Here is a 10,832-nt window from a genome sequence, read left to right on the forward strand (position 1 = left end):
TTGTACTTGTAAGTTCCAGAACCTTTTGCATCAGAAGAAAACTGAGATTGTTGTTCTGTCTTAAAAAAAAAAAAAAAAAAAAAAAAGAAGAAAAAAGGAGGCACACATATTTTCATCTATAGCTCTTACAGTGTGTCTTATTCTTCTGGGAAGCTTTATTTTCTTTCACCTAGTACCTGTTTCTCTGCTCACTAGTGGGAGAATACCACAATTTTGTGTATTGTCCCTGAAATACGTTCTGTATGTTTTCTTCCCTACATCCTTTGCTGTGTTAGGAAATCTAATACATAGAATGTGTCTGGGAATCAGCATTCCTTGATACAAACATAGATACATGGTAGAGAGGAATAAACCCATAAGCTTTCAGTTGCTGGAGAAATTGTCATCTATGATTTTGTTAACTATAATTTGAGGGGTGGGGTGGGGGTGGTGACTTTCTAAAAAATGTCTTCCTGGCATTTTGACTGCACTTTTTTGCCTACAAAAATGCCTGGTGCTTCTCTGATTTCTGACATATAATCCATAAAACTTGCTTCAGATAGGAACAGAGCAGTAAAATATGAAACCTGACTAGAAAAGAAAAGAAAAACCACACTTCAGTAAAACTTTGCAGCTGGTCTCCCAGTAATTTATCAGTGATACTGTGCTCAGTGCTTTCTGTTAAGAAATAAATGCAGAGAAAACAATTCCTGAAGATTACAAGTGTTGCCTTAAGTATTTCTTGAAAAGCCTGTGACCAAAATACTCCACAAGCTTTGTGCTAGCAACTGACAGCTAAAAAGCAATAGATATGTGAAAGTAAGTCACTGTTTTGAGTTTTTTGTGACCAAGAACTTAAAGGAATCGCAAGTTACTATTTGCAGTGCAGTAAAAAATTTTCCCTTTGACTGTTGTATTTCTTTTCTTCCCCAGAAAGCAATTGTGCAACATGGCATTTGAAGATTTTGAGAACTACTCTTATTTCTACGACCTGTCTGAGGAAGACGAATCACCCCAGTCCTCCCTCAGCATTGCCCATATGATTTCACTTTCCTTTTACAGTGTGGCATTTCTGCTGGGAGTGCCAGGTAATGCCATCGTCATCTGGTTTATGGGCTTCAAGTGGGATAAATCTGTTTCTACACTGTGGTTCCTCAATCTGGCCATTGCAGATTTCATTTTTGTTCTCTTTCTGCCCCTCTATATTACATACGTGGCAATGGGCTTCCACTGGCCTTTTGGGAAGTGGCTCTGCAAAATGAACTCATTCATTGCACTACTTAATATGTTTGCCAGTGTTTTCTTCCTGACATTCATCAGCCTGGACCGCTACATCCGCCTAGTCCACCCCGTCTTTTCCTACAAGTATCGGACTGTAAGGAACACGCTCATTCTCAGTGGGATCATTTGGACGTCAGCTGCAATTATTGGTGGCCCTGCCTTATACTTTCGAGACACAGCCACAGTTCTCAACAATGTCACCATTTGCTACAACAACTTCCATGTGCATGACAGAGAACTTATTTTGCTGACACATCACATTCTCATTTGGGTGAGGCTTGCATTCGGTTACCTCTTTCCTCTAGTGACCATGGTCATTTGTTACTCCTTGCTGATTGTCAAAGTGAAGAGGAGAACTGTATTGACTTCCAGCAGGCTTTTCTGGACCATCATTGCTGTAGTTGTAGCTTTTTTTGTTTGCTGGACACCATATCACATATTCAGCATTGTGGAGCTGTCTGCTCACCACCATGAAAACTTGCATGATTTACTGCAAGATGGCATTCCCCTCTCCACTGGCCTTGGTTTTATCAACAGTTGCCTCAATCCAATCCTCTACGTTCTGATTAGCAAAAAGTTCCAGGCCCAGGTCAAGACAACAGTCTCTGAGGTGCTAAAATTGGCACTGTGGGAGGTGAGCCGGTCAGGAACTGTCAGCGAGCAGCTGTGGAGCTCGGACAACACCCATGCGCCTGTGCACTATTGTGAAACTGCTCAGTGACTGCTCTTGTCACCATCGCGCTCCAAAATAGCTGACGGGAGATTTGGAGATATTCTTGACTCACATCTGCCAGTCAGATGTGCATCTTTGCATATACAGTCTTATGTAAACAGCTGGCTTAATTGCACGTGATGCTTTCTTTGAAAGGTTTTTAAAGGACACATCGTTTGGGTGTGGAGTACTGGCTGTGCACATGCAGCCTGATCTGAAAGTTGTCAGCAAAAGTAGAATTAATCTGTGTTTTTTGATCAGGAATGTTGTTGTAATCCTGTTGTTTTGTTATGGTTTCAGACCTTATGGATATAAAAAGAGCACATAATAAAAATAATCCTCCTTGCCATCACTGATAACACTCAATCTAGGCATTCTTACCCAAGAGGTCATGGCCATACATCAATGGGTCTTGAATCTCCCGATTGTCTAGTATTGCCTTAAGTAGGGATCACCTGGCTACATCCCAGCTAAGTGAAGCTATCAGTGGTTCTACGCTGCAGCTAGAGAAGAATCCCGGGACAGAGAACACTGAATTGCTGCCTTCTCTTGTCAAAAATAAAAATATGGAAATAAATGTTTTCTCCCAGTGCTTTCTATCCTGTCCTTAAAACTAAGACAGGAGATCCTGTGTTTTCTGGTCACTTACTCCTGTGCTTTTAGCACTGAGATAGGTATTAGGCTCATTTGAAGTGTGCAAAGAACTAGGGAAAATGTTTCTTGGAGAAGCTGAGATTAAAGGCCCCCTGACACATTTGTTCTTTTTCCATGTTATAAACTTTCAGGCTTAAAGAGGTTTACAACTATCATTTTCTCTTTAATGCTCTGTAAAATAAAGGCAAAGAAACAATCTAACATTTTGTTTGCCTTAATGCCAATCTTCTAAAAATGGCCAGAATGAATTCAATGATATTCTGTCACAAGTCTGTAGCCGAATTTGGACTTTGTGCCAAATGAGAAGGCAAGACAGTACATCCAGGAAATGGAGTCCACTCCCTTAAGAAAGATGAAGTAGTCCCAGTTACGCGGTGTTCTGTTCCAGCTTGTTGCTTGCTGTGGAATCACACATGTATCAATGTAAATATGTACGCTAAGTGGAGTGGACCAACTTCTGAGGCAATACCACTTAATTAAAAAGTTGAATGTGGGATAAAACACTGAAAGTGAGAGCATGAACTTTGGGTAAATTTGACGCAGTTTTTCCTTGTTATTGGCCTAGGTATGCAGAATAAAACTGCCTTTCAGATAATCTACCTGGTTTCTATGGCCTGCCAACACACATAAGTAGCACGTATGCTGTAAATGGGGCCTTATATGTAAATATATTTGCTTTTGGAGAATATACATGTGCATGCATGAGCACATCCAGTATGGGTAGCTGTACAGATAGAAGCAGCCTAACTGTGGTCTGTAACTGTTTCTATGGGCTCTGGTTTCAGAGTTTGGGCGAGTCAGGCAGGATCAGTGGAATTTCAGTGTATTTAACTTTGGGCTGGAAAGCTGGTAAGCAGCGCTCTTCCCTTTGAGTCATTTGCTGCCTGGTACACAGTGACTCATCATCATATTTTGGCTCCGTACTGCTGAATGTGCCTAAATCAAACATTTTGCAGTTTTTTCTTCACATGTTCCCTGACACCTTTCTAAGAATGATGTGTTAGTACTACTCTCCTGACTGTGCTCCAAGTGAAGTAATAAAACTTCGTTGTTTTGAAAGAGTGCGTTCGTTTGCTTTTCTCAGCATCGGGGACTGTCTGTTTTTAGAACAGCTCCTTCCCAAGGATTTTGGAAGATGAAAGCAAGCCCTGACCCTTTCTACTACAGGAACTAAGGTTTATGTCAGCTGTCTCCTTTCGTGTCAGCTATGTGAGCGCACATATTGCTATGTGTGCTATGTAAAGAGCTCGATTTTCAAATGGGGGAACATACATATGCTGTCTTGCATAAATTATCAGAAAGCCTCCACTGAAGCAGACAATGGAGATACAGAAGAGAGTTGAATAAGGCCAAAGTCAGCCCTGGTCTGTGGAAATAAGCGGATTAGCAATTTTGCAATGTAACTACTACCTCATTCACACCAAGATCAGTTAGAGAATTATCTCCAAATCACTTCTGCAAGAGTAATAGAAGATACCTAAACAAAACAGACAACGCTCTGAGCTTCTGTTTTCAAAGAGTGTCCAAAACAATACCAACAGTTCTGACGCTGCTTGGACTGAGGAATGCTCATTTGATCCACCACAATGGAAAAAAGCCATATGGAGGGTATCTGTCTTATAGTCCTAAAAGATACTATAGAAAAAATAGGAAATTTCAGTCACAGGCAATAGCTCTGTGATCAACCATTCATTCAAGAACAACAGCTATTGCCACATTCTGTAATAGACAGGTTCTGGTTACTTACTCTTACCTGCTTCCTGAACAGTTAACGCTTGTGAAGGTTGTTATGTAGACCAGTTTGTAACCAATTCTTTTGCTGAAACTGTTTTGTCAGTATTGCTCTATATCACATCCTTAAGTTACGGAACTTTCTGCAGATCTGTCTGAGATAGGGTGTACTTGGGATAGAAGTGCCTCATTTACTGTAAGATGCTGATTTTTCACAGGTACAAAGATGCACTAATATACCAGCACATACTCGAATACTGCACAAAACCCATGACAGAGATATATGTGGACTCTGCGGAATTCTCTTGCCCACATGCCTACCTATTTTGTATCTGGGGAGACTCTAGCTTTTTTTGTTTTGTTGTTGTTTTGTTTTTTCCTGTGCAGCAGGTTTCTTTCTCACATCAGGGAAAAGAAAAACGAAACAAACACAAAACCCAACAACTGAAAGAAAACCCAACAATTGAAGAGTTTGTACATGCCTGCTGAGCTAAAGGAAACACACACACAAAAATCCAGTCTGGCAGGTCAGGTGGGTGGCTCATAATGCTGTATTTTAGCAGAGTTACAGTCTATAAATCAAACCATTTATCCACTTAGAGCTTTAATTTCAAGGTCAAGGAGAGAGTTTAACAATAAATTTTTTAATAATGAAAAGGATAATAAAAATTTGTGGCAGAATTTTTATTTCATTTTTTTCTGATGTGGCATTTGCTGTTTTCCTGCTTTTAACAGCATGATGACAGACCAGCTAAACCTGAGCTGTGCGATTTAGCAGAAGCAACAGCTGGAGAATTGCTGCAGAAAAGAGGACTGTGCATTAATTATACACAGGGTGAGGCTAGTCCTTTAGGAGTAAACTTTATGGAAGGTGGGAACGAAGCCTGTAATTATACTTACTTTCAATTCTTTACTCATGCTTTAAACCTCTGGCAGGCAGATTTTTCTTCTGAGACAACTTATAAAACAGAGCTGTTGCGTAATGTGAAGTTGGCAGACCTTGAACCAAAGAGGAACAGGACCTGCTGTGCCAGATAACTGCACACAGATGCTCTGCGAAAAAAGAACGAAATGAGTTGTTTTAGCTGCTGTCGCCAGGCTTCGGCACTGAGCATTTTCATCTCAGAGTGACCAACGTGGCGCATAAAAGGCTTCCATTTCGTAGTCACAATAAATTCCATATCGTAATCCAACAGGCGGCCTAGAAACGTGAATAGGTCTAGAAGCTTGACAGCTTTTACATTTTTATCATTCCTACAGATGGAGTTTTTGGAAAACAACTTAGTTCTGATAGGTTCTTCAATCTCTAAAAAACCTCAAAAATCAATCTAGAAACCAATCTGCAGCCGAGTCAGCAGCTCGGACTGGTGTGAATTACGCTGCTTTATCTTCGCGTTTTAATTGGACACCTGTTCTTTTGCTGGTGGCGGTGGTTTTGGCCTGGAGCGCGCTCCCGGCGCGCCGCCCGCCGGGTCCGTGCTGCCCCCTGCCGGCCCCGCCGCGCACCGCGCCCGGCCCGCGGCACGGCCCGTTACGGGGCGCGCCGCACCCGGACCGAGCAGGAGCGCCGATCAGCACCGACCGCCGCGTGCTGCGCTGATTCATAGAATGGTTAGGGCTGGAAGGAACCTTCAAAGGTCATCTAGTCCAACCCCCCTGCAAGGAACAGGGATATCTCCAACTAGATCAGGTTGCTCAGGGCCTCGTCCAACCTGGCCTTGAACGATTGAGCAGCCCTGGTAAAGATCCTGAAATCATTTCACAGAATGGTTTGGGTTGGAAGGGACCTCAAAGATCATCTAGTTCCAACCCCCCTGCCATGGGCAGGGATGTCCTCTACTACACCAGGTTGCCCAAAGCCTCACCCAACCTGGCCTTGGACACTTTCACTGCAGGCGTTTTGATACTCAGAGGAAAAGGGCTCAAGCATCCACGCAACCACGGCAGCTCAGGCCAAGGAGCATCTGTTCCACTCACGCCTCATCTCTAGCGCATGCCAGTCCCCCCTCCCTGTTGCTTCACTGATCTCCATCTCCACACCCTCAGCAAAGCGGTTTTAGCCTTTAAAAGCCACACTGTATTTGGTCACTCCCCCACCCTTACTGAACAACAGGAATACTGTTTAACTGCCAAAAGAAGTTATTTGCACTTCGCCCGAGCCCTGTGCTTTTTCCCTTAAAGCCATCCCTCCTTCCAGACCAACTACAGAAACTTTGGAAGATGCAACTTCCCCCAAAACTGAGCAAAGTGCATTTCAGATGTTTAAAGCCATGTAAGTGTTCAATCTGGATTGATGCTAAATGTGAATTTTCCATTTCCTCTGTTCACAGTCTTGGGTTCTACAGTGGGGTGTTGGACCAACCTTGAAATAGTTTTAGCTTCTACTTTACCCACCAACCAAATTTTAAATTTATGAGTTGGATTACACAACTTTTAATCAACCACAGACACAGCCAAGTTTTTGCTATTAGATTTATTCTAGATATATCAGCACTTAAATCTTATTGAAAGCAGCTACATCCATTGATTGTACATAATCTTCAAAAGCTGTTATCTTCTCTTCCAGCATATCTGTTCCAACTTTATCGTCTTCAACAACACACTGGATCTGAAGTTTTTTGATACCATAGCCAACTGGTACTAGCTTGGCTGAAAAAAAAAAAAAAGCATTTAGTACTCCTTGATTGGTGGAATCCCTTAAAAATACATATCTAGTAACACTGAACTGACTAAAGTAGTTTGTGGGAATATATTAAAAAAAAGTAATTTGTTCCGTGTTACAGACGTGTTAATCAACACCCCAGCATTCATTACAAAGCAGTCAAAAAGGGTTTGGTTTTGTAGGCTCCTCCCACCCCGCCCCAAACCAGTGATGCAGGTGTGTGCGGGTGTTTGCCTGCTGTATCGGGAACCGTACAGGGAGATGCAGGATAGCAGAGCCAAAGTTTTAAAGCTTTTAAAACCTGCCTTTGAATCTTAACCTGGCTCCTGCGCCAGCACACCTTTCTGACTATGTCAAGGTACTGAAGTATTGGAGTGTTGCAATTCTCACGCGGTTGTAGCTACCTGCGTTTTCACGGACCAGCCAACAGGGACAAGTCTACCTATTCACACGCTTTTATTAAGAGGCTGCACTCTCTCTCCTCTCCCTGCTTTGCAATTTTCTCCTACTTACAAGATCCCCAGACCAAGCCATCTGCTTGAATGCTTCGAACACACTCCTCCAGTTTGGCCATGTCTGTCTCATCATCCCAGGGTTTCACATCAAGCAAGATTGAGGACTTGGCAACAACAGCTGGTTCTGGTGGAAGAAAATCACCATTAAAAGCTAGGAAATTTTCAAAAACTCATTAATACACTCACAAACTAGCTTTACATGAACACATTTCCCAGTTTCATCAACAGGAACCTCCTCACGCAGCTGCAACATGCCTCTTGTACCAACACACATTTCAAGAGTAATTAAGCTATGCATATCCCGATGTTCAAGGTGTATATATGCACGTTCTTGAGAAATAATCTCATAAAAAAAACCTAAATTAAGAAGCTAACGTTGTATGTTACATAGGAATTCCTTTTCAGAGGATCTGAGAAGGAGCTTAATGCTGTGTAACAGTTTATTTTCCACAGAGGGAATACTGCAACTGCTACAGTTCTGAACAGTTCCAGACCAGTAGCTGTGGAGGGACTTGCGTATCGTAGGTTCTTCTCTAAACGTTCCAAGAAAATCCCAGGGTTATCTCCGTTTATATAGAAAGTTCATCCTCTGGGTAAGACAAACAAGAGTGTATTAAGCAAGTCGAAAGTGACATTACGATTCCCATTTGCTATGGGAAAGGCTAAGCTCACGGGCAATCCAAGTGAAGCCAATTACTTCCATGTCATTCCAGTCAAGCTTATCTATTACAGGTAACTCGTGTTTCTAACCATCCTGTTCAAACACACGAAAGTTAACGCAAGCATGAAAGATTAGAAAGTTCTCAGTAGACATACTTTTGGACTTCTTTGATTCATACTGGGCTAGACGTTCTTCCCTCAGTTTCTTGGCTTCTTCACTTTCCTGAAAGAGAAATCCAAAGTCACAGAAAAACAACAAAACCCCGCAGTTTTAAAGCATTACCAAATTGACTGGCATCTGCTCAGGCAAAAACAAATCATCACAACTGTCAGCCGAAAGATGGTGATTTTTTTGTTTTACTCATCATGTAACCAGTCGAAGCTAAAAGTAGACAGTTCACTCCATGGCAATGCATGTCTTTCTAACTCTGAGTTTTTACCTTCCAAGCTTTTCTGTTCTGCAAAGACAACTGAATTTGAGAATTCCAAGTAGCATCTGGTATCAAGGTCACAAATTTAAGTAACTTACATGAGTAAGGCAAAAATCTGCATTATCTGGCATTTCTAAAAAACCCATATATAATATGAAAAAAATGTCGCAAGCACCTCCTCATCATCAGATCCAAAGAGATCAATGTCATCATCATCTTTGCTATCTGTGGCTGCACCTGTTGTGTCCTCAACGTCAGGAGGACCGTACTTCCCCAAAGCCTTCTTCACTCCTGGCAAGCTGAAAAAAAACCAGCAGATTATTAGGAACCTACTCAAATGTCAACACAAACACTGCCAGTATGTCAGTAAACCTACAAGTGCATTCATGTAAAAATGCTGCACTTAAAAAAAAAAAATCACTGATTCTGCTACTTGAAAACAGAAGCTCCCCAAAGCTCCTGATGACATGCTAGTTGAGACTACAGCAGATCTCATATTCAGAGATTGTTCATCTAAGCTGACATGATCCAGCCCGACATTGCTGCTGCACCTAGGTATATAGCTAGAGAAAGCTTTCTTATTGGAATCATTTATCTGCATTATGTTCTGTATAGGAAAAGTTATCAAATTCCCATTCGTGCTTCCCTAAAAATATTTTCATTTCTTTAAAAACTAATAGTGACAGAAAACACATTGTTGCAAGGCAACCAATCCTGTGACTCTGGAAGTGTCAGTGAAGGCTTCACCCTGAAAGCTAGCTCTCAACAGCACACCAGGGAAAGGAATCCCCTGAATTAATTCTCCTATAGCTCATGTAGTTCTGTAATCTTAGAATAAGCTTGTAGCTCTATTGTTACTGTGAACTGCTGTTACAAGAGTCGTAAAACTAGCTTTGGCTTTCAGGAACTAGTAGTTTCCAGAGAGCAGTCACTTTTTGAAGCAACTTTATCATCTCAGTCCCCTTTAGCGTTAGAAGAGCTTTGGAAACGTACTGGTGACCAAGTCACCCAACTTTACAAGTGCTCTCTCCAAACAGGACTGAGGCACATAGAGGAGGCAGTGTAGCGACACTGACACTACCTATGCTGTACCTTTTTAGAGAGGCCTGCAGTCTCCATGGATGTCAATACAGCACCTTTCATGAACACTAAAATCACTAAAAAAGAAAAAAGATAAAATTTGCTTTCATATTTCTCCTTCTTTAGATGTGCTTCTGCATTGCAAATCATTGACTTTATTTTCCAGGACTAAAACCCTAAACTCCTTATTTATCATCTACATACTGTATATTTCTCTTTAAAGACTCCTGCAATACTTTCTAACTCATTTCGGTGTTGCCTTTACAGGGCCGATTACTAGCAAGTAATTTCCAGCTTTCTGCAGTAATCTGTGTAAATAGCAGCAACAAAACTCAAGCCTTTCTTAAGAGCTTTAGCAGAAACGTCAGGAACTGAAAAGGAACAGAATCAGGTTGCCTAAATTCTAAGTGAAAAGTGCAATCTACTGACAGAAGACATCTGCTCGGCTTCTAGAGCTGCTCCCGTTCCCACGGCAACACAAAAAGCCACGTGGTACCAGTGAAAGATACTCGTTTGCTCAAACTTGAAAAAACAAATGCCACACTTGACAGGCCGGTTCGCACGTGTATTCCAGCTTCGCAGTTTGACCATACCTCGCCTTCTGCTTTTCGTACGACTTAATGTGATTGTACCACCGAAGAGCGTGAAACAGGTCTGCAGGAGGCGGCGCAGCGATTGCTTCAAAGACCGCTATATCGGCCTGCGAAGGGACGTACCTGCGGAGGAGAACAAGCCGAGGTTAGCGCCCTTCCTCGGCTTACGCAGGAGGATGTGAAGCAGCAGCCGCCGAGCACAGACACGATCGCGCCGCCGCAGCCTACAGGCTCCCCCCCACCCCCACCCCCCCCGCTGGCTCCCGTCAGGCCAGCGGGCCTCGCCGCGGCCTGGCCAGGCCCGGCCCACCTCCCCCGAGCCCCAGCGCTCTCCCGGCCGCCGCTCACCCCTCGATATAGCTCCTGTCCGCCAGGAAGTCATTGAGGACCCGGAGGCCGGCGGCGGACTTCAGGTCCCCGAAGCCCATGGCGGAGGCGGCGGCAGCGGCGCGGCACACACTCTCCCGCCCGCCCCGCGCCCGACCGCCGCGCAAAGAGACCCAGCAGCCCCTGCGCCGCCTTTATATAGCGCTC

General features: G+C 43.1%; 2 protein-coding genes and 2 non-coding genes across 4 annotated transcripts; 1 reads left to right on the forward strand and 3 right to left on the reverse strand.

Annotated features, from left to right (window-relative positions):
- Positions 1 to 925: 925 nt before the first annotated feature.
- CMKLR2 (chemerin chemokine-like receptor 2) lies at positions 926 to 1,981 on the forward strand. Its single transcript, XM_009984922.2, has one exon. The coding sequence runs from the start codon at positions 929 to 931 to the stop codon at positions 1,979 to 1,981; it is 1,053 nt and encodes a 350-aa protein (XP_009983224.1). The 5' UTR covers positions 926 to 928.
- A 4,830-nt stretch (positions 1,982 to 6,811) lies between these two features.
- EEF1B2 (eukaryotic translation elongation factor 1 beta 2) lies at positions 6,812 to 10,777 on the reverse strand. The gene is made up of 6 exons (XM_086615782.1): positions 10,647 to 10,777; positions 10,299 to 10,421; positions 8,801 to 8,924; positions 8,351 to 8,417; positions 7,533 to 7,658; positions 6,812 to 7,006 (listed from the first exon to the last, which is right to left on the reverse strand). Exons 1-6 carry the CDS (start codon positions 10,724 to 10,726, stop codon positions 6,852 to 6,854), a joined length of 675 nt encoding a protein of 224 aa, XP_086471908.1. The 5' UTR covers positions 10,727 to 10,777; the 3' UTR covers positions 6,812 to 6,851.
- Positions 7,909 to 8,042, reverse strand: LOC147528355 (small nucleolar RNA SNORA41). The gene has a single exon (XR_015222321.1). It is a non-coding gene; the product is annotated as a small nucleolar RNA SNORA41 (small nucleolar RNA).
- On the reverse strand, positions 8,493 to 8,570 carry LOC147528356 (small nucleolar RNA SNORD51). Its single transcript, XR_015222320.1, has one exon. It is a non-coding gene; the product is annotated as a small nucleolar RNA SNORD51 (small nucleolar RNA).
- Positions 10,778 to 10,832: the final 55 nt, after the last annotated feature.

The sequence above is a fragment of the Tauraco erythrolophus genome, chromosome 8 (genome assembly GCF_009769465.1).
Source record: "Tauraco erythrolophus isolate bTauEry1 chromosome 8, bTauEry1.pri, whole genome shotgun sequence".
Classification (NCBI taxonomy): domain Eukaryota; kingdom Metazoa; phylum Chordata; class Aves; order Musophagiformes; family Musophagidae; genus Tauraco; species Tauraco erythrolophus.